Genomic DNA, 27889 nt, shown 5'->3' with positions numbered 1-27889 from the left:
ATCATCGCTGTTCTCACCTCGGCTCTGATATCTGTTCTGCCCAAGAAGAGACTGAGACTCGGAGAGACATCTTGCCTGTGGCCGCAGATGGGTGGCGGCAAGGCCTGGTCCCTCAGCCAGACTCTGGGTCAGGCCCCTTCCATGGCATGACTCTCAGCAGAGCTGGAGCCAGTCCTGCCTGCCCTGGTGCCTCCTCTGAGCAGTCGGCCTGGGTGGCTCCCCCCACACCAACTCCACCCCTGACGCCCGTGGTACCCAGCTGGGTCTGAGTCATGGAGGCCTTCTCTGAGCCTCACTTTGCTCCTCTGTACAATAGGGTGATGGTGGCCAGCACTGGCTATATACACAGTAGATGCTAATTAGTGTTGGCTGCACCTACCCTGGTCATGAAGCTGGGGCTGTCAAAGCCCCAAAGCCACAGTGGCAGCTTCCCTTGTCCCTCCTTCCTCCCAGGGACCCTGGCATCCCGTCCCCTTCTCAGGCCAGGGAAACCCCTCAAGAGGACCAGTTCACGACAGTGCCATTTATTACTGGAGACACCACAGGGCTGTCAGGACTTCAGGGCAGGTGGAGAGGGCAGAGGGGAGAGACAATCACAGACAGAAAGCTAGGGGGACAGAGCTGTGGGACCTGGTGGGGTTAGCAGGAGCATCGGGGGTTCCCAGAAGGAGGAGGGAGAGGCTGAGGCCACTGGGAGTGGGTGGTGGTCCAGATGCTGCTGTCTGTCCCTCAGGGGCCCTCAGTTGGGCCTTTCTGAGGTCCCCAGGTGGAACTTGCAGGAAAGTCCCATGTACTCGCTCTAGAAACCTGGGAGGAAAGTGCACCCTTTGGGCTGGGCTGGTGGGGAATCGCATTGTCCTGTGTCATCCCCTTCCCTGTCCCCCGTCCCCCTCCCCCTCCCCCCCCCCACGATGGGAAGGAGACTGGGAATGATGGGGGGGGGGGGGGGCGAATCCTGTCCTGGGCGACCCTGGGCAGGCTCCCTCATCCGGTCTCTGCGCCTCCGTTTCCCCATCCGAGCAACAGCGCATGCCCCGAGGGCTCCGCGAGCGTTCCGGAGGGGCGGTGACAGGCACGTGGGGGACACGCAGCTGGCAGCCTTCACTGCCCCGCACCTCTTGCTCAGGCCACCTGAGTGGGCGGCGGTGGGGTAGCGGGCTAGGGGGTCGGGCGAGCGTGCAGGTTGGGGGTCCGGAGGGTGGGGCCGGGCCGCGGCCAGGGTGGAAGCGGCTTGGTTGCTACGAGCGGCCTTAGCAACGCACCCATTCAGCGGAGACAAAGGCGCTGTCACTTGAGCGCAGAGGCGCCGCTGCCGCTCTTGTTCCCACCGAGGCGCTGCGCCGGCGGGGGCGGGGGCGCGGGCGCGGGGAGTGGTCGGGGCTGGGGTGGAGGGGCAGCTCGGACCCTCGGGACGCGGCTCGCGCGCTGGGCGCCTGCGCCCTCCCATCAGGCCTGCAGGGGGCGCCTCCAGCCCATTTTGCAGAAAGAAGCTGCGGCTCCAAGGGCCTGAGACACCAGCCAGAGGTGGAGGCCGGCTGGGAGCTTGGGGTGACACAGCCCCGGGGCCAGATGTACCCAAGCTTACAAGCACGTGCCCACCGCTGCAGCTCAGCGTCCCCATCTGGGGGCTGGAGGCCTGACCCCAGCTCCACCCAGGCCCTGGCTGTCACGGCTCCCCTCTGTGCCTCAGCTTCCTCAGCTGCACGGTGGGAGGAGGACAGCACCTCCATGTCCCCGGGTCGCCAGATTAAAGGCGTCAGCTAAGGCCTGGCGTCTAGCACACAGCCCAGCCCCAGGCAGAGCTCCAGAAACAGGTTGGAAAGAATCCCACGGTTTGCGGCTGGGCAGTGCTGGCCAGCCCCTCACAGGGCAGCCTCTGGTGTGAGACTGGGAACTTGGGCGCAGAGAGGCTGACAAGGTCCCACGGCTCCCCTGGGGCCTGGCTGAATGCCCCGGGCTCCGTCCCTCCTTGAGCAGGGCCTGGGATGGCCCCAGCCTTGCCTGCGGCCCATAGGCTCCCTTTCACGCCTCTATCAGCTGTCCAGCTGGAGAAACTGAGGCCTGGGAGGAAAGCACTTGCCCCTCCCCAGGTTTGGAAGGCCTCTCAGACCACAGGGGCCCCGAGAGGGGGTGAGGCTGGGGGGCTGGGCTTGGGGGCAGAGAGAGTGGGTGCACAGAGGCAGGCTTCCTGCTCACTGGCCCCCGGGCAGCACTGGCCCTGGGAAGGGGTCCCAGACTTGTCCCCTAAGTACCCCTCTCCCAGGGAGCACCCCAGTTTCACTGCCAGCGCCCTGTTGTGCTACCGGAGGCCCTTTGGGCACCAACAAGGAGCAGAGTGATGGCAGGTCAGGTGTGGTGGCTCCGCAGACCACCTCCATTCTGGTGCAGTGGGGCTGGGGGGTGACCAAGGGGGCGAGGGGATGCCCCTGAGGGAGGAGCTCTACCTGAAGCCTTGAATGCTGTCAGCTCCACTGCCTGAGAACGGAGGAAGTCCATCAGGGGCTGGGCCCCACTCCTGCTCCCCCTGACCCTGGGGGCCCTCCGATACCTTGGTGATGACGCCCCCACCCCCAGTGGCCTTGGCATTCAGGTTCTGCCGGCATACAGTCAGCAGCTCCCGGTGTCCTTCAGCCTGGTAACTGAGGAACGGGGCCCTTGGCTCCCCAGGGGAGGCCCCCACCCCAGCCCCACCCTAGTCCCTGTGGTTTCCCAACCCTGCCGGTCACACTTGCTGGCCCCCTGCCAGAGCCCTGCCACCCCTGCCACCCCCGTCCCAGCCTCACCGGTGTCTCGGGTTCTGCAATGGAGGAGAAGGTTGTGGGCATTCTGGGGGCGTGGGTCCCTAGTGGGGGGAACATTGCTGGAGTAGATGACCTTTTGGGAGGCTGAGGCAGGAAGCTCTCTCTCTGCTCCCCCACTCTGGGCAGGAACCTCACTGTCAAAGACCCTAGGAATCCACTCAACAGGCTACCCTACAGACTAGTGATGAGAAAACTAGGGCCCAGAGAGGAAAGGTAACTTGCCCAAGGGCACAGAGCAGATGAACTAGGAGCTGGGATTGGAACCCCTGGCATGGCCTTGAAGTCATTCAACCCATGTCCTGTCTCAGGGCCCTGAACCTCATCTACCCTGCCTTTCAGGACCCCCCAAACCCCCTCTGCATAGAGATCCAAAGCAGGTAACCCTGGGCAAGCCTCGACTCAGGGCTGGGTACCAGGGGCCCCTGTTCCCTGGGGGTGGGGTGGGGGGTAAGAGGAACCAAGCCATTTCTAAGCCGTCTCCCAGGCCCCACACCTGCAGAATTTCCTGGGCCTCAGTCTCTTCATCTTTCAGATGGGCTAATAGGATCTGCTCTTGCCCTCCAGCTATCTGGGGAAACTGAGGTACTGGGTAGCACTGGAACCGGAGGGTGGTGTGGCCGTACCTCTGAGAGCCAGGTGTTTTCGGGGTGGAGCCAAGGCTAAGGGGTTGTCCTGGGCTACCTCCCAGGGATGGGAGGGCCTAGGGCGGGCTTCCTGGGCCTGAAAGGAGAGGGCATTGGCACTCCACCCGGCCAGAGTGGGACCCACCTCCCCTCGGCCCCACGCCTGCCTGCACCATGAATGCTCCGGCTGCCTTCTTCTCAGTCATCCTTTGCAGGGCACTCCGGACCTGGGGGACAGGCACTGGGGTCAGGCCTGGGCCCCTCCCCGACCCCTGGGAGGCTGAGGATCCCCCGTAGGTAAGCCCTGCCCACCTCCATCACCACTCCACCCCCCAGCCGCTGATGTCCCCCCCACTCACCTCCTCGTTGTAGGCGGCATAGACTAGGAAGATGTATGGGCCCTGGGGACAGATGCAATGGCTGGGTGGGCTCAGTGCCTGGGAGTCCCTGCACCGCCGCCCGTCCTGGGGCCATCGCAGACACCCCTCCCCCGATACCCAGAGACACTGGGAGACAGGCTGATGAACACAAACCCTGCCCCGCCCCCGCTCCTGCACTGGGGAGGGGGCACCTGTGGCATTCTGCAGCAGTGAGAGGGCCTCGCCCCACTCGACTCCACGCCTTTAGCCTCTAACTACCAGGCAGCCCCTCTGCCCTCTGTCCTTCCACGCCTCAGCCCCCAGACCTACAGGGGTGGGGTGTAGGAGGGGGGACACCTTCCTGAAAGTACAAGGCTAAGTCAGCTCCTGGGACAGCAGACCTGTGATGGCATTCTGACTGTGCCTCTAGCTGAGTGCCTCTCTGATCCTCTGTCTCTTCATCTGGAAAGTGGGGATGAGGCCAGAACTTGCCTCCTGCTATATGTGAAGGACTCAGCACAGTGGCCGGAGCATAGCTGGGTTCTCCTGACACATGTGAGGACAAAGAGGGCCTCGCCACTCACAAAACACCATCACACGTGGGGTCTTCGCTGAACCCCCCAGCAGCTCCAGGGTGGGGTGGATTCATTCTCCACATTTGATGGAGAGGGGCCTGGGGTGGGGACCAGAGCTATGAGGTCCAGGCTGAAATGTGACCCAGCGGGTGGGATCTGGAGCCCAGGACTTCCTCAGATTCTGCCTGCAAAAAGCAACAGCCCCTGCCTGAGGCTTAGACTGGAGGACATAGGTTGGGGTCCGTGGGGGTCCCAGCTTCCCAGGACTGAGAGCTGGAGCCCCAGAGCCTGGCTGCTCCCCCTGGTTCCCAGGCATGACCTGGGATGATACCCACCTCACCCCCAGCCCCTAAGACAGACCTTAGTGCCTCCCAGCCCCCCACTCCACCCTGTCTTCTCTCTGTAGCCTCTGCACAGCCTTCCCCATCCTGTCTCCTTTCACCCACTCCTCACCTCCCAAACAAAGGCATCTTTCCAAATTTCAACCCAACCACATCATCACCTGCCTAACACCCACCATGGCTCCTTAGTACCCTGGGATGAAGTCTGAACCCCTTATACCAGCTCTGAGGACTGTGCCCGGTCTGGCTCCATGTCCCCTCCTGTCCCATTTCTCACCAGCTCCTCCCATCCATGCCTCCCTCCATTTGATTCCACCAAGCTCCGCTGACTTAAAACCTTCTTTTCCCTCTCCCCACACAGCGCCCGGGTATTAGCTGAGAATCACTCGCTCCAGGAAGCACCCATTCTGCACCCCCATGAGTGGCTCCTCTGTCCCCACTCTGCGCTGACTGTCCCTTCATCTCTCAGCCTCAATCGTGCCATGCTGTGGCTTTGGTGTCTGTCCCTCCCTCGGGCCGAGACCTCTGAGGGTGGGTTCTTTGATCCCGTGCGCCACCACATGCTCCAGTGTGCAGCCTCCGCGGGCACAGGGTTGGCGCTGGGGAAGGAAGTGCTGAAGGACCGAATGGAGCCGACGAGCTCACGTTCACAGCACGCCCAGCGGGTGCCAGGAGCTGTGCTCTGCCCTTTGCGAACACCATCTCGGTGGAACCCCACCAGGATCCCAGGAGGCAGAGAGTAAGATCCTCTTTATACTGAGGCTGTTTCAACCTGTCCAAGCCTCCAGACCAGACGCCCAGCCAGGGGAAGCGTGAGCTACAGCTGCTTATAGGAGGGATGCTCTGCTCTTCCACCACAAAACCTGGCACAGGCTCTGGAAGGAAACAAGTCTGCCCGAAGAGTGAACGAGGCTGGGCCGATTTCAGTCCCTCCAGACCCGGGCTTCCCCCTGGTCACCCCGCAGGGGTGAGGGCTGTCCTGAGGGCAGGGCCTGCCCAACCCATGCCCAAGACAGAGTGAGAGGGACAGGGCTGGAGGTGGGGCGGGGAGAGAAGGACACGGAGAGACAGTAGGTAGGGTGGAAGAGAGAGGAGAGGGAAGGGCCAGGTTGGGGAGGGACCCAGAGAACGCAGCTCTGAGCCAGACTTGGGGAGCTGCCCGATAGGGTCACAGGGACGTGAGAGTGGGCCTGGGTCTCACGCCTTCTGACCCCCTGCCAGGCGGCCTCTCCCTCATTTCAGCAGGAGGGCGTCACGAGGAAGGTCTGAGGCTGACCGGGAGAGGTAAGAGAGGTCACACTCCAAAAGATGGAGAGGAAGGGGAGAGACAAGGAGACAGGGGCTCAGAGATCAACAGGAGTGGAGACAGAGAGAGGTCCGGGAAGAGCAGGGTGGGATCCAGGTCAGAGGAGAAGGGGACAAGGAGATGGGACTGTGACAGTGATGGCCTGAGAGACAGAGAAAGAATCTCAGGGAAAATTCAGAGAAAGAGACAAAGAAATGAGACACGGAGAGAGAAAAGGATGAGTAGGGGGGAGGGAGGGAGGTGGGGCAGAGGGATGGTGGCGCTGCCTCCACGGCTGCAGCTCTGCCCACCTGAGGGCCACAGGCAGGGATGGAGCTGGAGTCATCGCCATGGCAACGGGAGGCTGCTGCCCTCCGCTCTGTGGCAGGGTCACATGGCTAGGGGAGCAGAGCTGGAATTGGATCCCATGGAGCTCTGGGAGTGTGGGGCTTGGAAGAGGGCTTGTCCGTGTCAGGGAAGGGGGCGCAGTGCCAGGCTCAGACAGGAATCTGGGAGCCGCGCTTCTTTGGGGACAGTGTTGGAACCCCAGTTGTTCTTCATTTTCTGGGCCCCTCTCGGGGGACGACCTCCATCCTCCCAGCAGTGTCCCCTTTCTTTCCTCTGTCCATGCCCACGCATGTCTGGCAGAGGGTGGCAAGTCCCTAAGGCCCCGGGGGAGAAGACAACATGGGCCAGGACCCTGGCGGTCAACACCCTCCCCGCTCCTGCCTCTTCTCTCCCCAAGCTCCTCTCTCCCTCTCTTGGTCCTGGTCTGCCTCCCCGCTCAGGGCAGCTCCACGAGAACAGGGCGTATTGCAGCCTCCTTTGCTGCCGTGTCCCCAGCGCCTAGAACAGTGCCTGGCTCAGAATGACCATTCAATAGATATTTCAGAGCTGGATGAATAACTGGGTCAGGGTGCCTGCCCACCCCAGCCCCCTCCAGCCTCGGCAGCTCTCCCAGGAACTAGCCAGGTCCCTCTGTGGTCAAGGCTGTACATCCGATGGCCGAGAACACAGACTCTGGACTCGGGCCCCAGGGCTGCTCCCTCCTACTGTGAGGCAAGTGTCTTCGTGGGGTCTCAGTGTCCCCACTTGTAAGGCTGTTCAGAGATATAAAGTGCGCCTGGCCAAGGGCTCAGAGCACCCAGGGGTCCTAAGTGGCTGTCACGGCCTCAGCCCCTCTTCTCTGCAGACAGGATGGAAGGTCCCCAGGAGGCCCAGCTCTGAGGACACACAGACCCTACATGGAGTTTGCACGTGATTTCCTGAGCTTGTCTTTGTCCATCCCTGGGTCATACCATTTCTCAGCACCGAGAAGGGAGAGCTAAGTGTGGTGGGTGCTGATGACGGGAAGAGGTGCTGGGGGGCAAGGGAGCCCGAGGGGCCAGGCAGGGGCAGGGAGGGCCCTCCTTGGACCTCCCTCCCTCCCCGCACTCAGCCCCCTGGGCTGTGGCCCTCTGTGTCCATGTCCAGGTCACCTACAGATGTGCAAAGCCACTGAGGACAGGGACTAGTCTGACCCATCTGTGTGGCTCCAGGACACAGGAGCCGACAGGAACACAGCAGTCCTACTGCTACTGCGTCATTTACGTGGGTCGAGCATTGTCCTCGGAACCAAGCCCTCTTCTAAAGTGTTGTCCTCACCACTGGACCAGCTCCTGCTGCCCTCAGGAGGCCACCCACAGACCCCAAGGGGAGAGGGCACCGGTGTCCTGCACCCCTGGCCTGGTGGCTCCACACCGGCCAGAGGCTGGAGCTTCTGCCGCGCCTTGAGTGTCAGGGCACCAGGGATCTTCATGATCCCCTTTCTGGGCCTCCGCTTCCTCGGCTGTCAAAGGGGCCACACCATCTCCTGATGGCCTGCTCTTTGATTTGAGGTTTTGTTCCCACGCCCCGCCCCCTCCTCCTGACAAAGTCCCAGTGTCTGAGCCCCAGTCCCAGACGGCCCAGGCCTGGAGGTACCTGGAAGGAATTGAGGCCCACGGCGGCATAGGCCCAGGCCGGGCCAAGGTGCACCAGCATGCCGACCAGCCAGGTCAGGCCCAGGACGGGCAGCAGGACCAGCACCGGCTTCACCGTGGCCCTGTGGGAGAGCAGGGGCTGAGGGAGGCCGGGGGGCCTGGGAGCTCCCTGCAGGGGTCTGGGGGAGCAGCTCCTTGGAAATGCCTGGAGAAGAGCCAGAGCTGCACCCCAGGAACCATGGCTCAGGACTCAGGTGTAGCTGGAACCTTCGGCTGGACGTGGCTGCCCCTTCTCAAAGACCCAGAAGTGGCATGAAGTAGGGGATGTGGCCCTGGGGAGATGATGGGGTCCCAGTCCCAAACCTGGCTCAAAGGAAGGGAGTGGCAGCTGCCCAGAGGCAGGGCTGAGGCCTGAGCAGCGAGTCCAGGGGCCATGGAGTCAGGGGGGCTTCCTCTTGCCCCTCAAGGACCCCTGGGGCTCCCTGGCTTTTCAGGGACCCATTGGCTGGGCTGCCCTGCCCTTGGCAGAGGATGGTGGTTGGGGAGAGGAAGCCCTGGAGACCGATGAGGATTCTCGGCAGGAAGAGGGACCTAGATCCTCACTCTGAACCTGAACTTCTGGGACTGCCTGATTTGAGGGTGTCCCCTCCTTGTCCCCACTAGGCCATCAGTACCTTTTGTAGACGGTGAGCCTCTAGGACAGTGGCTGGTGTCTATACCCCACCCCCACATACACACGAGATCAATGACCATCCCCACGCATGACATGAATGGGCACATGCTTACACACATCCACACACATGAGCACACATGCACACACAAGCAGGGACATGTGCACACATGTTCATCTATAGCCTTATACCCATGAGCACACATGGCCACGTGGCCACACCCACCCACCATGGACTCACACCGGCTCCCCCACGTCTTCCTGACTCCCCCAATCTCAGGCCTCACCATATCTGGATCCTGATCTGCTGCTGCAGGCAGGGCTGTGGGCTCAGCATGCGGGCACGGCGGTGGGCACTGGACACGGTGACCATCACCACACGGACCAGGATGCAGGTGTTGGCCTGGAGACCTGGTGTCAGTGGGCAAAAGGGCCTCCCCCTGCCCCCGACACATCCCTCCCCTCCAGGCCCCCAGGCCTCCCCGCTCACAGTCAGCACGAAGAGCACGGGCCCCACAAAGGCCCAGATGGTGTCTGTGTGCACATTGAGCCAGCAGTGCCCAGGGGCCACGTAGTCATGGGGGGATATGGCCAGGGTGATGGCCACGATGGCCACAGGCACACCTAGGCGAAGAAGAAGTGACCTCAGGACCATGCCACCCATTCTGTCCTCTTCGGGACCCAGCTTCCCTAGAGATTTAGCCCACAGCTGTCCTGTGGTAGCAGGTGTACTGGTGGCACTGGGAGATCTGGGGAGCAGGGTTGGGAGGGCCTCATACTTTTGGGGTGGCATTGAAGCCCCAAGTAGTTGGGGAGTGGATCTGCTGGGGTTGAGTCGAGGGCTCAGGATTGGGAATCAACGGAGGTGGAGGTTGGCGATTGGCATGGGGGTCGGCTGGTCACAGATTAGGGAGACGGCGCTGGAGTGGGGACGTGAAGCAGCTGACGTGGAGGAGGATTAAGGACTGGGTCGCGCTGCAGGTTGATGGAGCTGAGGAAACTGAGCTTGTGTCAGACTTGGGTGCTGGGCTCCAGGTGATGTTGGGGGTAGGGTGGTGTCAGGTGGCTGTGGAGGCCATGCAAGGCAGAGTTGAGGAGGACAGACAAGATGGGGAGCAGAGGGGCCTCACCCCAGCCGGTGGCGTAGTAGAGCGGCATCCTGGGGCCGGGGCGCATGCTCACGGCCACCACCTTGCTCCACAGCAGCAGTCCCTCCACCAGCATCCAGGAGAATGCGACCAAAAAGAGGAGGTGCATCGCAGCGGTGATGGCCACACACGCCACCTGTGGGTGGGAGGGTGGGGATACCCACTGAGGCCAGCCATGGAGGCAGCCGTGCGCTGGGTCCCATGCCCAGGCCTGGCATTGCCAACCCAGAGAGCTATCAGTGGGTCAGGTCTCCTGCGGTGTCCTAGGCCCAGCTCCAACCTTCTGGGCCTTTCCTCTCTGGGCCTTCCTCCTCCTGGGAAATGGAGCCAAGTGAAGCCTGGGAATGGGCAACCCAGAAAAGGCTGAAGGTGCTTTCCCAGGCCCCCATAAGCCCACAAGCTCACCCACTGGCCACCCACCTTGTTGGCCTTGGCGCACTCGCTGGCCATGAGGAAGCCCTCGGCGGAGGCCAGGGAGAAAGTGAGGTTCTTGTGGACCGTGGCTCGCTCCGACTTGGGGACCCTGGACAGGCAGTGGAGTCAGTTAACAAGGACCCCACCGCCAGCCCCCACCCTCCATCAGCCCCTTCCTGCCAGGGGGCTCTGTGGACAGGCTAATGAAGGCAGGGAGGGCAGCTCCACAGGGGGCCCACAGCCCTGGGGGAGGCCTGGACCAGGGTCTGCTGGGATCAAGGATGGACACCGGTCCCAGGAGGCCCACGAGGGGCAGGCTGGGCCCAGGATGCCAGGTCGCTGTGGTGTGCTCGCCTCACCTGACCGCCAGGAACAGCAAGAAGGTGGTGGCAAGGGCACAGAAGGACACACCACAGCCTACAAAGGAGAGCGTCCTCAGCAGCGACTCCTCCTCGGGGCCTCTCTGTGGGAGGGACAGAGACCCTGGAATGTAGTGACCCTGTCGCCACCCTGACCTGACCAGCACAGGTGCCACACCCACTCGGCAAGTCTCCCCCAGCCTCCTTCTCTGCAGTGGAGGAGGGATGAGAACACACCGCCAGGCCAGGCCTGCATACAGCAGGCACTTAATAAGTGTTTGCATGTCCTCTCCTGCTGGCTCCCCCTAAACTGGCCCCAGTCGGCCCAGTTTTCACTGATTCAACAGCTATTAAGGGCACGAGATTGGAAACGACTGACATATCTATGGGGAGGGCATTTTCAAGGGTGGGGGGACCACAGAGCTGTCGTGGATTGTTCATGACATGCCAAAATGTCCAGGCTCGGTTTCTACAAGAACCTCATTCGGCCACGGCTTTACCTGCTGGCTCTCCATCTCCAGCCGAGAGCCCTCCTGCCCCAAACAGCAGACCCAGAGACCCCACGCCCCGCAGACTTGTGGCCCGCCCAAACCTGCTACCCACCTGTGCCCCCTGGAGACTAGTCCCTCAGCCCCCAGTTGCCCAGGCCTTTATCCTGGACCATCCCCCTCCTCCTCCCTGGGTCCAGTCTCCTCGTCTCCCCACTGTGCCCTGGTCCAGGGCCCCTCTGGTCTGCCTAGGCCAGGACCCCTCCCTGCTCTTTCCACGCCAGCCTCACCCCGGCACCAGAGGGCTCCCTCCAGGCAAATCTAACACTTGCCCTGTGCCGAGCCTGGCATTCCAGGCCCTGTGTGATCTGACCCGTGCCCACCTTGGCTCCCATCCCCCTCCACTCCTGGGCCTGCATTAGAAGCTGAGACACAGCAAAGCTCGAGGAAGTGACAAGTCTGCCATGCTGTGTCTAGCCTCCTTGCCTGTGCTCAGACGGGCCCTCTGCTTGGAATGCTTCCCCTCTGCCTTTCTGCTCGGCTCCTGTGCATCCTTTAAGATTGGCTCTGACATCACCCCACCCCTGGCACTCACCTGGACGTCGTACACCTGCAGCAGGATGGCGAAGTTGGTGCTGTGGTTGCAGAAGCAGGCGGTGGAGCCCTGGTACAGCGCAGCCACAGAGCAGCCAGCAGTGGCCCAGGAGCCCCCTGAGTCTGGACTGAGGGTGGGGAGGGAACAGAAGGGCTCTTGAGATGGGCCAGACATGGGGTGGGGGGCAGGTGGCAAGCAGGGGAAAGCCTCTCTCCAAAGCTTAAGGTCCGTCACTGCCCTGCCTCTAACCAGCTGTGTGACCTTGGGCAAGTCTTGTCCCCTCCCTGGGCCTCAGTTTCCCATCTGTAAAACGTACTTAACACTCTCAGGGATGGCAGGAGGATGGGGCTAATACCAGTGATGACCACGGATTAACTGCATTAATTACTAAGCAAATGACTGACGTTCAGCTGAAGATCCAAGGCAGAGCTGGGCTCATCCCTGAACCTTCCTCTGCCCCCTCAAATGCCTTGGGGCCCTGGCCTTGGATATATCATCAAGTCCAACACCCATTTGAAAGGTGAGTCTCTTCTTAGACACCCCCCAGAGTGAGCTTGCATATCTATCATGATGGGGAGCTCACTACCTCCTGGGTAACAGATTCTCCTGCCCCAGCTTGTCCTGGAGCTGGGTGGGGCCTGAAGCCACCCCCTGCAAGCCTATTGGTGAATGAAGGCCAAAAACACACCTGAGTCCTGCCTCATCCTCAAGCAGAATGGATGTCTTTAAAAAAGCCAAATTGCCTTATTTAAAGAACTTGGAAATGGAAACTCACCTGATGCTGAAGCTCCAGAAGGCACAGAGAGGCTCCACCAGCTTCTGAGGAAAGGTCTAGGGGCAGGAAACAGGGACAGGGCAGGTGTGTGAGTGTGTGTGGGGAAGGAGAGAGAGACCAGAAGGATGCAGGGGGACGTTGAGGCCTCCCACATTTGAGGGGCCAGGGGGTTGCCTAGCATGGGTGATGGGTGAAGGGGCTGGAGAAAACGCCAGTGGGGAGGCAGAGGGAAGGTGAGGAGAGTAGACTGTCTCACTAGCATTAGGTGTAACATGGAAATAGTGGGAGCAAGCTAGATGTCCATCCTCCGGGGAGCAGTTAAACCATTGCAACTGTTCCCTCTTTGGGATGCTCTGCACCTGGTGAGATGAACAGACAGGTCTCTACCTACCGGTGGGGAGAGAGCTCTGCCATAGGCTGTTCGGTAAACAAAACAGCTATACATCATTATGCAGAATATGAGGCCAATTATGTAAAAAAAAGGTCTATTAATTGTGAAAACATGCATGAAAGGTCTGGAATCAAACACACAGCTAACTTAATGATGGTTAAACAACAACAACAATACAGATTTCATAAGACGTCATAGCAGTAAGGAAATGTCAGCGGCCAGGAGTACCAGCCCCAGTCCAGGCAGAGAAGGCTGCCTGAGCTTGGGATTTAGGTTGTTTGTCCCGACTGGCGAGGGTAACAGCAATGTCACCCCACTAGAATATGACACTTTGTGTCATGTCCTTCATTTCCTTTATTATCGTTGATCTTCACAGCAACCTAGGAGACGGCTATAAATTCATGTAATTTCAGATGAGGAAACTGAGCCTCAGAGAGGGGAATTAATCTGCTCCTGATCACACAGCATAGAGTGGAGACTGACTCAGCTCTATGCTCTTTCCACAGCTCTGTGATGGTGCATCCAGAGGACACATCATTTCTTGGGTTGACTGAATTATCATCCCATGGATTAATTCATTCACAATATTTTTCCTGGGTCCCAGGTGCTATGTGAGGTGCTGGGAACACAAAACCTGTGTTCACTTTTTAAATGGATGATTATGACACCACTGGTAGCACTTTCAAGTGGTACAAATTGAAATATAAATGCAGCTGTACACTCAAAAGTCACAAAACTACCTGTGTCCAGCAACGCCACACCTGCCCGTACACCTGTATGTCCCCAAGACATAGTCACCAAAATCAAACTGTGCTATGAGTGAGGACTTTCAAAGGCCGAGGCAGGGTTTACTGTAATAGAAAAAACTGCAGATGCTCTGGCTGCACGACTGGGAGGGGGTCAGTTTCATTTTGGACCACCCCCCAAGAAGGTGCAGGTTCTGGACCTGGCTACAGTCAAGACCTACATGTGCTGGGATCAAGCAGCAAGTGAGAAAGGACAGGGGGGCAGAGGGACATCACTGAGGGACGTGACTGAGACAACGCAGAAAACGCCTGCAGGCAAACCGAAGAACATACATGTTCACGTGGCTCAGCTGAGAGAGCAAGGGTTTTGATTTTGCAAAAGGAAAAAATATATATAGCATTATGTACCCAGAAAAAGGCTGAAGGGAAATTCACCAAAATGTTCACAGCAGCCATCTCTGGGTCATAGGATGTTGTCTTCTTTATCCTTTTCTACATTTTCCAAATTTGCCACAATGAGCAATCCATTACTTTTATTTATTTTTCATTTTAATGTATTTAAAATCATATAATTCATATATAAATATAATCTCAAAAGTTAGTTCTTTGAAAATATAAACAAAATTGGTAAACTAGCTAGACTGATCAAGATTGAAAAGGCGAACATCACTACAGATCCTACAGATGTTAAAAGGATAATGAGTGAATATTATGAACAACTTTATGCTAGAAACCTGACAACCTGGAAAAAATGGATAAATTCCTTGAAAGGCACAAATTACCAAAACCACCTCAAGAAGAAATAAAACACCCAATAACTCTATATCAATTAAAGAAATAGAATTCATACTTCAAAATCTTCCCATATAGAAAATGCCAGACCCAAAAGACGTCACTGGTCTTCAGTGGCCTATCAAACATTTAAGGAAGAAATAATACTAATCCTGTAAAACTCTTTCAGAAAACAGAGGAGGAAAGGATACTTCTCAACCCCTTTTATGAGGTCAGTATTAATCTGATAGCGTAAGAAAACCACAGGAAGATAGTGTAAGAAAACCACAGAACACATTACTCATGAACACAAACATAAAAATCCTTAAGACGTATTAGGAAATTGAATCCAGTCATATATACAAAGGACCATACACCAAAACTAAGTGGGGTTTATTTCAGGAATCCAAGGTTGATTGAACATTTAAAAATCAATCAACACAATTTATGATATAAACAGAATAAAAGAGAAAACCATATGATCATATCAGTGTGGAAGAAGCATTTGGTAAAACTCAACAGCCACTCGTGATAAAAATTCTCAGCAAAGCAGGAAGAGAAGGGAACTTAATCTGCTAAGAGGCATCTATGAAACGCCCACAGCGAACATCACACTTAGTGATTAAAGACCTAGTGATTAAAGCCTTTCCCCCTGAGGTGGGGGATGAGACAAAGATGTGTGGTCTCACCACTCCCATTCAACACTGAGCTAGAGGTCCTAGCCACTGAACCAAGGAAGGAAGAGAAAAGAAGACACAGATTAGAAAGGAGAAAACAAAACTGTCTTCACTTGCAGATAATACAATTGGTACGTAGGACATCCTAAGGACTCCATAAGAGAGCTCTGGAAGTAGTGAGAGAGTTCAGGAAGGTTGCAGGATTCAAGGTCATTATATAAAAATCAACTGTATTACTATACACCAGTAATGAACAATTTAAAATTTAATTAAGAAAACAGCACCATTTATGATAACATCCCAAACTATGGAGTACTTACGGATCTATCTAACGAAATATAAAACCTATACACTGAAACCTACATATCACTGCTGAGAGAGTCAAGAATACGCAGAATAATACAAGAATACTCTAAATACGCAGAGGGATATACCTTGACCGTGGATTGGAGGGCTCACTGTTAAGATGCCAGGTTATCATCTTACTTCAATTCGGGAGATTCAATGCAATCCCAATTAAGATCCCTACAGACAGTGACAAGCTGATTCTAAAATTGATATGGCAATGCAAAGCGCCTAGGATAGCCAAAGCAATTTTGAAAAAGAACAGAGTTGGAAGCAACACGCTCCCTGATTCAAACTATATTACAAAGCTAGAGCAAACAAAATAGTATGGCACTGGCATAAAAATAGATGCATCGATCAATGGAACAAAATAGAGAGCCCAGAAATAAACCCACACATATATGGTCAATTAATTTACGACACAGGAGCCAAGAATACACGATGGGGAAAGGACAGTATCTTCAATAAATGACACTGGGAAAACTGGACAGCCACGTGCAAAAGAATGAAACTGGACCACTATCTTACACCATATACAAAAATGAACTCAAAATGGATTAGGGACTTGAATGTAAGACCTGAAATCATAAAACTCTTAGAAGAAAACATAGGTGGGAAGCTCCTTGACATAGGTCTTGGCAATGATTTTTTGAATCTGACACCAAAAGCAAAAGAAACAAAAGCAAAAATAAACAAGTGGGATTACATCAAACTAAAAAGCTTCTGCACAGCAAAGGAAGCCATCAACAAAATGAAAAGGCAACCTACTGAATGGGATAAAATATTTGCAAATCCTATATATAACAAGGGGCTAATATCCAAAATATATAAAGAGCTCATACAACTCAATAGCAAAAAACAAACAATCCGATTAAAAAAATGAGCAGATCTGATTAGACTTTTTCCAAAGAAGATGTACAGATAGCCAACAGGTACATGAAGAGATGCTCAACATCACTAATCCTCAGGGAAATGCAAATCAAAACCACGATGAAATGTCACCTCACACCTGTTAGAATGGCTTTTATCAAAAAGACAAGAAATAACAAATGTTGGTGAGAAAAGGGAGCCCTTGTGCACTGTTGGTAGGAATGTAAATTGGTGCAGCCTCTACGGAAAACAGTATGGAGGTTCCTCAAAAAATTAAAAATAGAAATACCATATGATCCAGCAATTCCACCTCCGGGTATTTATCCAGAGGAAATGAAAACACTATCTCGAAAAGATATATGCACCCCTGTGTTCACTGCAGCACTATTTACAATAGCCAAGATATGGAAACAACCTGAGTGGCCACTGACGGAGGAATGGATAAAGGAAATGTGGTATACACAATAGAATGTCATTCAGCCATAAAAAAGAATGAAATTTCGCCACTCACAACAACATGGATGGACATCGAGTGCATTATGCTACATGAAATGTCAGAAAGAGAAAGACAAAACCCTATGATCTCTCTTACACGTGGAACACATAACAACAACAAAAACCAGCTTGTAGATACAGAGAACAAATTGGTGATTGCCAGAGGTGGGTGGTGGGGGACGGGAGAAATGGGTAAAGGGGGTCAAAAGATAAAAAGAATAAAATAAATAAATAGATAAAGAGAAGATCCATATAGTTCACTTGGAGAAATGTCAGTAATCAGAAGAGCAAATAGCAGGCGAATGTGTAAATTTTGGGGGAAAAAAGAATAAACAATATTTCCCATAAAAAAAAAAGAACCTGGTGGCTCTTCTTGAAAAATTTTTTTAATTAAATTTTTAAAAATTGGGGCAAAGATTTAACATACATTTAACAAAGGAAGATATATGAATGCACAGTAAGTGTAGAAAAAGATGCTCAAAATCATTGGTCTTTAAGGAATTGTAACTTAGAACCACAATGAGGTATGAATACACAGCCATTATAATAAATGACATTAAAAAGACAGACAAGGAGCCAGCCCTGATGGTCTAATAGTTAAAGTTTGGTGCGCTCTGCTTCGGCAGCCCAGGTTCATTTTCCAGTTGTGGAACCACACTACCAGTTTGTCAGCTGCCATGCTGTGGTGGCAGCTCACACAGAAGAACTAGAAGGACTTACAACTAGGATACACAACCATGTGCTGGGGCTTTGGGGAGGAAGAAAAAAAAAGAGGAAGACTGGCAACAGGTGTTAGCTCAGGGCCAATCTTCCCCTGCAAAACAAACAAACAAACAAACAAACAAACCAGACAGACAAGGATGTTGGCAAAGCTGTGGAACAGCTGGAACACTCCTCCACTGCTGGTGGGAATGTCAGATGGTATAACCACTTTGGAAGACAGTTTGACAGTCTCTTAGGAAGTTAAACATACACTTATCATACAACCCAGAAAGTCCACTTTTAGGTATTTCCTGGATAGAAAGAAATCATATGTCCACAAAAACACTTTATATGAGTGTTCATAGCAGATTTATTCATAATGGCCCCAAATGGGAGCAACTCAAATCTCCATCAACAGGTAAATGGAAAAACAAATCACAGTACATCCATATATGGAATTCTGCCCAGCAGCAAAGAGGAGCCAACTATAGAAAGAGACAACAGCACGCATGACTGTCAAAAACACCATCTGAGCAAAAGAAGCCAGACCACGGCACACGCTATGATTCCATTTGCATGAAACTTTAGAAAAGACAGATATAATCTACAGTCACAGAAAGCAGATCACTGATTTCCTGGGGTCAGCGCGAGGAAGGCAGATGGGGAGGGGGCATGAAGAAGCCTTTTGGGAAGATGGAATGCTCTAGAAGTTGATTGGGGCAGTGGTACATGAGCACACACGCTGGTCAAAACCCATCAAGTTGTATCCTTAAAATGGATGTTTTAGTGTATGTAGATTTATATACTTCAATCAAGTTGATTTTTAAAAAGTCTTGGGATGATATACAAAAGACTGATAAGCTGTAGGGGGTGTATGTGTGGGGAGTGGGTGTATGTATGTGTGTATGTGTGTGTGTGTGTGTGTGTGTGTGTGTGTGTCCAGGATTAGTAGTTGTGAGCAAGGGAGACTTTGGCTTTCCTCGAAATGTTCTAGAGATTCAAAAGCAAAAAGGAATTTGTATATTACATATAATGAATTAAACAACATGTCTTGGCGATCTTTCCATGTCAGTTTACAGCAAAATACCTCTTCCCTTATGAAACTTCAGCTGACTACTCCATTGTGTAGCTCTCATGGCTTTTTAAGTAATCCCCTATGGATGGACATCTAGGTTATTTTTACTCTTCTGAAGCACGTGGCAGTGCTGGCCTCTGCACATCTCCCTCTATGTTCCAGTGGGAACCACCAGTTTTTCGAGTCACGCAGACCTACAATGGAACCCCAGCTCTACCATTTCCAAGCTGGGGCCAGACTCAGCACCTCTCCCAAGCTCACCTTCTGCCTATGAGGAATGGGCAGCTGGAGGATTAACCAAATGCTGCTTATTTAAGAAACCTGACATGAAGTATGTGTGCAATGCATTACTTGCCTTCCCCCTCCCTTGTGGACAATGGGATGGCTTGTGGATGAGTATTTTCCTCAAACATTTTTGGACCTTTGTTATCCAATGAACAAATATTGGGAGGTGGGGGGAGACCAAACCAGGACACCTCTACTGGAATGGCTGTTTCCCAGAAGCATCACCCGGTACCTGGGCCTGGTGTTGCAGGTGAAAGGTCACGGCTGTGTTGACCTCCCCAGCTTCATCCCACACCTCAGAGGAGATGATGGCTGACCCCACCTGGGTGCTTAGGAATCTGTGGGGAGAAGGAGAGCTTTTAAGGGCACAAGCTGGCTATAGGGGAGAGGTCATGCATGGCTGGGGTCATCTCATCCAGGTGTGTGTGGAGGAGATGACACCCTCTGTGTCCAAAGAAACATTAGGAAACGTCCTGTGCTGGGAACCAGGACACCTGGGTCCCAGTCTTGCCCTGGGGACTGGCTGGTAATTTGAGTAAGCCCCATTCCCTCACCGAGTCTCAACACTGAAGCCAGGACCCCAGGGAGGATGTGAGCCATGTCCCCACCAGCAGACGCAGAAATGTGTGTGTGTGTCAGGGGCGAGGGGCCCTGGGCTGCTAAGGGCAGATTTGCCCACCAGAGTGGGGCCTCTGGGAGGGGACGGAGGCCTGGCCTTCCCTGGGGACGGGATCCAGGCCCTCAGCAGCCTACTGGGTGGGGCCCACTCACCTCTGCATCCTGCTGGCCTCTTCTGAGCTATCGGGGGTCTGGGGCTCCAGGCCAGGCGCCCCCAGGGGGTGCTGGAAGACACCGGAGCTGAACCAGCTGTGGACCACGGTGACTCCAGAGAGGCCTGGCCAAGTGGGAGGGGGCCCAAGACCCCACCCAGTGACTGAACAAGCACCACATGTTGGCCCCGAGGGAGATGCTCTGCCCACCTTACAGAGAGGGAAACTGAGGTTCACAGAGGTTAAATGACTTCCCGAAGATCACACAGCTGCTAAGTGGCAGAGCCAGAATTCCAACCAGCTATAGTTCACGGATTCAACCCCCAAAGCTCCAAAGCCCTTTGGCCCTTGTCCTAATGCTCTGCCCCTGGGTGGCACCGAGAGGAAAGGTGTGGGGTTCCAGGAGGAGACTAAGTGGACACCTACTACACGGTGGCTGCTTTTCACCGGGTAACAACCCACAAGGCGAGTACTAATGTGACAATTACAGACGAGGACACAGGCTCTGAAAGGAGACCTATTAAAAGCAGCAGAGCAGCCCCTGAGAGAGGGACAGTTGACCCAGACCCCAACGGGGCCCCACCAGCGCCTCACCCACCTTGCTCTAGGAGCCGCCTCACTTCGCCCGCGGGGATGTGGATGTGGCCGGGCCCGCGTGGATGCCCACCGGGCATCGTGAACATGAAGTCCTCGGAGCTGGCCTCCCTCAAGCGTAGGCTCCGCACCTCCAGGCCTGGGGTCAAAGGCGGCTGTGTGGCTGGACCTCAGGAGGGGGGGTCTTTCTGCTGAGCTGGCCCAGCTGGCAGGGTCTGCTCCCCCACCCCCTACGACAGGTCTAGGGGGCCACTATTCCTGCTCAGAGAGGTTCAGCAACTTGCCCAAGGAATGCTGACTTCTCCAAGTCCAGGGGAAGGGGTCACTGAGAAGGGGGGTCACTGGGGAGCAGGACCTGAATATCTATAAGCCACCAGAAACCACTAGGTGCCTGAAGGAAAAAAGTTCTGCCTGAAGTTCCACCGTAAGTGCTCCCCCATTCAATCTATAAACGGTCACTGAGTGTGTACTTGGTGTGGCCCTGAGATGCAGAAATGACTCAGAAACAGCCCTGGCACTCAGGGAGCTTAGGTTGAATGACGTAATCAGCACAAATGCAACAAGAGTTATGCTCAAGACACTGGGGTAACAGAGGGAGGAACTGACTGTCAGGAGAGAGCCAAAACCTGGGAAGCCCTCCTAGAAGAGTGATGCTCAAGTAGGGTTCTGAAGGATATATAGGCGTTTGCTGGGAGGTCAAGGGAAAAAGGGCATTCTGGATGGAGGGCACAGCATGGGCAAAGGCAGGAAACAGAATGGAGCATCTGTGCAGAGAGCTCCCAGGGACCAGGGCTGAGGAGAGATGTCTGGGCCAGGCCCCACCCAGAGCCCAGCTGTGTGGGACGGGTGGCCGCAGGCTCACCGGCATGGCGGTGCTGGATGTGCACTTGGGGTCGCTCGGAGGTCAGCACGGTGCTCAGCAGGGGTGCCAGGCGCTGCACACTCACCACCAGGGCCATGGGGCCCCCAACCACCTGGGAGGAAGCCGCACCTCAGCTGCCTCTCACACTCCACGCCCCACAGCTGCCCGCCATGACCGCTGGGGCTAACACACACTCCACGGTCTGTGAGGGGGCTGCCTGCTCCAGACCCTCAGTGGCTCCTTCGGGTCTCTGGGATCAAACCCTGGGTCCCCAAGCTGGCGCTGAGGCCTTGCCTCATCAGCCTTCTCGGACCTCTGCAACCCTCTCCTAAGCCACGTCATCCTCTAGTTGGGAGGAAGGCCTCATGGCACGCTGTGCCTGCTAGCCGGTGGTTTGCCAGCCGGGGCGCACTCTGAAGGCAGGGCCATGCCCCCTTCTTTGGTCCCACTCAGCGCCAGACCTGTAACAGCTGCTCAACTTCCAGATTCCAAAAGGCAAGCCATGTGCGGGGTGAGGACAGAACAGCGAGGGGAGGACACGTATGAACAGGACACCTTCTCTGTGCTGGGCGAGGCTGCCGATTGGCCCATTTACTCCTGTCTGTTGCCTAGGCAAGGCAGGGTGATAATCCCCCTTCTCCAGGGAAGAAAACTGAGGTTCAGAGTCCAGCTTTTCCCCATCCACCACGGTGCCTCAGATCCCCACTCAAACATGGGCTTACACCCTTCCCAGGATGGGGAGCTCGCCACCTGGACAGGCGAACCATTCCATGGAACCAGGGTTGGGTCATCGCCACCCTAGCCCAAAGCCCGGCTCCCAGTCCTGTCCTCTGAGGCCACAGGGGGACCATGTCTGCTCCTTCAGCCCCAGAAATCTGCAGGCAATGTCCATGACCCTTTGTTCTCTCCCTTCTCTGGGCTGGTCACTCCCAGGCCTACAGCCACTTCTGCCAGGATCGTTCCCACACCCTCCCCATCTGGAGAGCATCTCTCACGTTGTCCAGCGTCTGGGCTGTTTTGTCTGAAGACTCGGCACAGAGGACCTCCCACTTAAAGTGGGTGGCAGATTCTTGGATATGGGGGAGGCCTTTACTGATCAGTGGCTCCTAATAATTTTTAACTGCAGAAGCTGTTGTTCCAGAGCAGTTGTATGTGGAAGTTCACTTTACAAAAGAGACAAAAGAGGAGCTTCTCCTGATGGAAGGAGGGGGGACCCCAGCGATGGGTCCTGACACAATAAGCCAGTGGCAAGGTTGGACCCAGACCCCAGCCCCCCATGCCCCAGCCCTGCCAGCCTCACTCTCTGACGGGCAGCCACGCCCCAACCCTGCCAGCCTCACCTCGCTGACGGACAGCCATGCCCCAGCCAGCTGCTCCTCCAGGACCAGGCTGGCCACAGACATGACGCCTCGTCCCAGCTGCTCCCAGGGCCCTATCCAGGGATCTGGCTCCCCAGCCCCGAGGGCCGTCACCCTCTTCAGAAAGTGCACGACAGCCAGAAGTGCCGCCGGCCCCAGAGGAGCTGCCTCCTCTGCCAGGACTCCCTCCAGGATACTCAGAAAGCTGGAGGCCTCAGCCAGGGACAGGTCTCCGCCGACTTCAGAGAGGAGGTCAGGGAGGAGCTGTGGGCAGAGGAGCTGCTGACTGTTGGTGTGGCTGTCACGAGGGGACCCCCCCAGGGGCCACACTTGGGCTCTGCCAGGATCTTCTTGGTGGGTGTGGGTCTAACTTGTCACAAGCTCCTGGCTCTCAAGGGTTCCGAAATTCATGCAGACACATTAGGTGAGTGTCCCCTTACAGGTGAGGAAACTCAGATACAGGAAGGTGACCCATGGTGCCCCCAGACTCTCCAGCCTCCTGGGGGACAGGGGGCTCACCACAATGGCGTTGGCCAAGGCATTGACTCGGCTGATAACGTCCTGGCCAGGCCATGACTGGGCGTCCTGCAGCTGCCGATAGGTCTCTGCAGAAAAGTGGATGCCAGGCTGTGCCCTAGGCAACACTCTGACCAGAGGTGCCCCACGCCCCCTGTGCTGCCCAGGGGAGGAAGAGCACATTGATGGCTGTGTATCTGGAGGCTTACACCCAGTGTTTTGATAGGGAAACTGAGGCACAGGATGGCAAAAGCACTTGTCCAAGGTCACACAGCTGGGATTCACCCCCAGGTCTGTCTGGCCCCATTGTCTTGTGGTCTAGACTTCGTGAAGACCCTAAGGCTCCGAGAAGATTCTGAATTCCCAGGCTGTGCCAAGTGCTCACTCCCCCTCAGCCTACACTGGACCATACCCGGCTTCCCCTTCAGCACCGCTCCGGGGGCACCTCCGGCGTGCACCTGTCCGGTAGCAGCAGAGGAAGGGCCGTGGCTGCAGGCAGAGCGAAGAGCCCTCGGTGCGGTGTCCTGGGTCCCACGTAGGGCACTCCTCTGAGGGCACTGACGGAGTGGGGGAGGTGTCAGGGCCGCACCCTGACTCCCCAGAGGTCCCCGTCAGCCACCGCCCCTTGGGGCCTTGAAGACGCCCTCACTCCTGAAGGGGCGCCAGGACGCACAGCCCTCGAGTTAGGGGACGACGTGGGAACCTGGGAGATGGGCACTGCAGCCAGCACCGGGAGGAGCAACCCAGCCAGGGACGAGCCCACTCAAGCCACCAGGAGGCAACGTGGCCAGAGCTGGGCGGGGCCCGGCTGGCAAGGGGCGGGCTGGCTCCGGAGGTCAGAAGGGAGCTTACGGGAGCCAGGGGGCGGGGCATTGAGCCAAAAGGCAGGCCAGGGCAGGGCGGGGCCGTACCCGGACAGAGAAGGCGCACCCGCACGGGCGGGAGCAGCGAGGGCGTGACGTCCAGGGCGCCCAGGTCCCAGCGGAAGAGCAGGCCGCCGGGGGGCGGCGCGCACGCCCGCGCGCGATGAAGCTGCGCGGGGCTCAGCGCCCGGGCCCACAGGTGGAAGTCGGTGAGGTTGCCGCTGAAGGCGTCCCGCGCCGAGAAGCCTCCGCCCAGAGAGTCCTGATCCTGGCCCAGCACCAGGATGCCGCCGGGGGGCACCGGGTGGCCCGCGCCCAGTCCCCGCGCCCCGGCGCGCCGCCGCCCGTCAGCGAACAGCGCCCAGCGCCCGCCGCGCTGCTCCCACGTGGCGCACACGTGGTGCCAGCGGCCGTCGGCGCGGAAGGCGGCGAGGAAGGGCGCGTGGTGACCGCGCACCACGAGCGCGGCGCGCACGGTGCCGCCCGGCTCGGCGAAGGCGCGCAGCTGCAGCGCGTTGGCCTGCGCGGGCACGGCGAGGGAGAAGAGCGCGGCCGGGTCGGGCGAGGCGGCGTCCCACTGCACGTGCGCGCAGGCCGTCAGCGCCCCAAGCTCGGGCAGGGGCGTCCGCAGCCGCGCCGCCCGCTCGGCGCTCCGCTCGCCGAACAGCAGCGCGGCCGTGTTGCGCGAACCTGCGGGGACGCGCGGGCTGGACCTCAGTTTCCCCAGCTGCGCACACACTCTGCCTGTGATCGCCCTTTGGCGCAGCTGCGGGGCCCCTCCTGGGCTGTAGGGTGCCTCCCTCCCTCTGGAGGGAAGATGTGGGGATCCAGTGCCCGTGCCCAGGGGTCAACCCTCTACTTTCAGTCCAGGACAAGTGAACCTGAGCTGCAATGGGGACTTCCTCCGGGCTCGATTCTCAAGGACTGTCACTGTGGGCTCCCATCTCACCAAAGCCTCAGCCACTCCCTCCCCTTCATTTCCCAGGCCCCGGACCGACACTCACGCCTCTGCGGGGGTCTTCGCAGAGGGGCCTCTCTTTGGCCTACCCAGATGGGGTTGGGCAGCCGTGGAGCAAGGATCCCATCTGGTGGCCCCAGTGCCAGGTGGCCAAACCGCTGCTCACAGGACTCTTGGGCCTGCCACCAGCTCAGCCGCTGCCCTGGGAACGCGCACACCCCATCTGCAGTCTCCACTACCTCTCCCGGAGCCACTGGAGCTGCGGGGCAAGAGGAGAGACGGTGTGGGAAAGCAGTGTGTGGGCATCTGACCCTTGTGGGGTGGGGGTGGGGGGCAAGGGCAGGACCAAGGACACTGGGCTCAGAGTCATTTGGGGGTGGATAGGGCTGAACCTGGCCATGCTCTAGACCTGGCGAGTCCCATCCCCTTGCTGAGTCTGTTTTGTCATCTGTATAATGGCAGAAATGAGATGGGCATGAGGGAAGCTGCCAGCCCAGAGCCTGATATAATGGTGTCTATATATAACCAAATTGCAACTCCTCCCTTCCTTTGCATTGGAGGCCAGACACCACGTGGACCCCAGGCTGGCAGAGCTGGGAGAAAGGGGTGTCTCTCTGGGGGATCCCTCATACCAACCTGCGACCCAAGGACTCCTTGATTCACCCGGGGAGTTGGAGAAGGTCCCACAGAGACTCCCTATCTGAGAGAGAAGAAGACAGGTGGGGGCTGAGTCAGGTCCCCACCTCCATGTGTGCATTTATTGAATGCCTACTGTGTACTCCAGAGGAGTGCAGTGGAAGCTGCAGGCGCTGCAGTCAGACCTGAGTCCAAGTCTGACCCGGAGTGTGATCTTGCCCTGCCCTGAGCCTGTTTCCCCCGTGTGAGGAATAAACAAGCCGATGATGAATGTGAAAGGTACAGCACCGTGTGGATGATTTTATTCTATGTCTATGCCAGGGGCTTGTCTTGTGGAACCTTTGGAGTGACCTCATGATGTGAGGTGGCCGCTTGGAACCCTAGCAGCTTTGAGTCCCCTCAGCCTCCTCCCCTGCACCCGACCCCCTCCCAGAAGCTCAAGTACCAGGAGGTAGAGGAGGTGGCAGAACCAGGGAGCCATTCTGGATCCAGCAGGGGCAGGTGAGGGAGAGCAGGGGTCACAGGCGTGGCCAGTGTGGACTGTGGAAGGGAAAAAGCAAAGGAAAGCAGCTCAGTGTTCTGCCTTGCTACCCCCTCTCTCTCCTGTGGGGTCATCTTGCTCCTTGTTTGGCTCCTAGACCCCACTGGGCTGGGAGCCAACCCAGTGGGCTGGAAGCCCAGGATGGGGTAGCCCACCCACTGGGGATGACATTTACTTGTACAAAGGGATGGTCTCCAGGAGCCCCTTCCAGGACTGCAGCTGGGAAATGCTGCAGCCCTGGTGAGCTGGGGGGCCGGGGGAGGAGGGGGCAGCAGGCCACTGGCCAGAGCGGGGTGAAATCACGGAGTGCAGGGTCCCCAGAGGGGGAAGGGGGAGCTCAGGGCCCTGTGAGCTTTCTTGTGCTCTTGGGTTCACAGCTTGGCATTCCAGCTCTGCTTCCTCAGGCCTCCAGCCTCACCAGTCCCACGATTCCCCCATGCAGCCCCCCTTTCTCCTGCCCCCCAAGCTGCTCCCATTTCCCCAGGCAGCATCCTTTCTCCAGCCTTTGGCCACGCTGACTCTCCTGCCTGGATTGGCCTCCCACTCCCTCAGCAGCACTTCCTACCAGATCAGCTTGCGATCACTCACCCTTCCAGCTGGGCGCCCTAGTAAGCTGAGGATACCCTTAAGCACGGGTGATTTGGGGGTTGCTCTTGGGGGGCTTCCGGCCAGGAAGAGCCTGCCTGGTCTCTCCTCCAGCCCTGGCCATGCACACATGGGTCTCAGAAAACAATGGAGGTGAAATATCGACCCGCTGCGTCCCTCCCAGCTCGCCTCATGCCATCTGGAAGTCTGGAGCCATCACCAATGATGACTCACACCTTCTTCCATCTCCCGGATAAAGTCTATAAGCAAGAAAATCAAACACATCCCAGCATGGGAGTACACACTTTTTGGACTCTGAAAAGCACCAATTTATTGTCACTTTCCCCCTTTTAAACAGCACCTGTGTCCACGCACCCGCACCTCCACCCAGGGCGGGTGAGGAATTGTATGAGTCTGGTCCGGGCTGAGGCCCCGTGCCTAGCCGGTGCTGGGCACATAGGCTAGGCTCACTAAAAGCCTCACTTCGCTGTTGGCCCATATTTGCCCCCGCAAACTCTTTGGCGCCCATCTTCCTTCCTCATCAAACACTCTTTGGTACCCAAGAAAGAGATGCGAAGTTTGACGGCCGTGGCGCGTCCCCGGGGGCCAGAAGGGAATCCCTCCTAGGCTGAAGGGCCCGGGGCAAGCCCTCCCCTTCACCTGGCTGATCCCTGCCCTGTTCACAGACCCGGTCCCCACCCACCTCGCCTGGCCCGGCTCCTGCGGTCAGCTCACCTTCTGCGAGGCGTTTGCGGGGACCGAACTCCTGCGGCTGCCGCTGCGCGCTGTCCCCTCGGATATACCGACCGTCCGGCGCGGACCAGGGCCTGGAGGCGGGGCTAGGAGACCCCGCCCCTTGGGGGGCCCCCGCCCTCCTGGGCGCCCCGGACTGGGCAGGCTCCAGGCCAGCCTGAGACGCGCGCGTTGGGGTGGACCGTCGCGGGGGCGGAGGGTGCGTCCTCAGTCCCTGGGTGGGACATGTCGCCAAATCTCTCCCCATAACACCCAGGTAAACTCACCGGATTAGAAGGGGCCACCTTGTGAGACTTGCATCCCAAGCAAACTCGACAAGCTGAAGGATCCTTGGGCTTCCCCGTCCAGTCTCAGGCCAGGATGGCGGGAGGGGACGGAGCGCCCAGTACCTAGCCTACTATGCTCCCTGAGCTGGGCTCCTACAGGCCTCATCCCCTTTACCTTCCACCCACTGTGAGGCGGGGCGTCATACCCATTTTCCGGATGAGAGCTGAGGGCTCTCGCCCCAAGTTACACAGCTGGGGAGTGGCAGAGGCCGGCCTTGAACCCAGGTCCCTGGATCCTCATCCAGGTCGTTCAAAAAGTAACAGAGGGAGCGGGGAAAGGCCGTCTTGTAGGGGGCAGGCAATAGAGGGGTTTTGGCCTCTGAGCACAGAGCCTTGGCCAGGGGGTGAGGCCAGGGGTGCTAGATTGATGAGGCGG

The 27889-nt window shown here is 56.9% G+C and overlaps 1 protein-coding gene and 1 non-coding gene across 2 annotated transcripts; one reads left to right on the top strand and one right to left on the bottom strand.

The window, feature by feature from the left end:
- Nucleotides 1-508: 508 nt before the first annotated feature.
- On the bottom strand, nucleotides 509-27663 carry ADGRD2 (adhesion G protein-coupled receptor D2). The gene is made up of 24 exons (XM_070250895.1): nucleotides 27629-27663; nucleotides 27170-27261; nucleotides 24719-24931; nucleotides 23763-24404; nucleotides 23310-23408; nucleotides 22855-22940; nucleotides 22318-22599; nucleotides 20978-21089; nucleotides 20120-20254; nucleotides 19523-19646; nucleotides 18984-19089; nucleotides 12395-12450; nucleotides 11620-11746; nucleotides 10537-10640; nucleotides 10184-10286; nucleotides 9746-9899; nucleotides 9106-9239; nucleotides 8903-9018; nucleotides 7947-8067; nucleotides 3784-3825; nucleotides 3425-3651; nucleotides 2784-2842; nucleotides 2445-2475; nucleotides 509-807 (listed from the first exon to the last, which is right to left on the bottom strand). Exons 1-21 carry the CDS (start codon nucleotides 27661-27663, stop codon nucleotides 3502-3504), a joined length of 3033 nt encoding a protein of 1010 aa, XP_070106996.1. The 3' UTR covers nucleotides 509-807; nucleotides 2445-2475; nucleotides 2784-2842; nucleotides 3425-3501.
- MIR9037 (microRNA mir-9037) lies at nucleotides 5827-5951 on the top strand. Its single transcript, NR_128051.1, has one exon. It is a non-coding gene; the product is annotated as a microRNA mir-9037 (primary transcript).
- Nucleotides 27664-27889: the final 226 nt, after the last annotated feature.

The sequence above is a fragment of the Equus caballus genome, chromosome 25 (genome assembly GCF_041296265.1).
Source record: "Equus caballus isolate H_3958 breed thoroughbred chromosome 25, TB-T2T, whole genome shotgun sequence".
In the NCBI taxonomy this organism is placed as follows: Eukaryota; Metazoa; Chordata; class Mammalia; order Perissodactyla; family Equidae; genus Equus; species Equus caballus.
Note: the sequence above shows the minus strand (reverse complement) of the source record. Positions and strands in the feature narration are given on the sequence as shown.

Coding starts and splice junctions, on each gene's coding strand:
- ADGRD2 (XM_070250895.1), bottom strand. CDS start 27,663: ATGGGTATGACGCCCCGCCTCACAGTGGGTGGAAG. Junction 24,405..24,718: donor GCGAAGACCCCCGCAGAGGC/GTGAGTGTCGGT, acceptor GCGTCCCCGCAG/GTTCGCGCAACACGGCCGCG. Junction 21,090..22,317: donor CATGGCTGTCCGTCAGCGAG/GTGAGGCTGGCA, acceptor GCTTCCTCCCAG/GTGGTTGGGGGCCCCATGGC.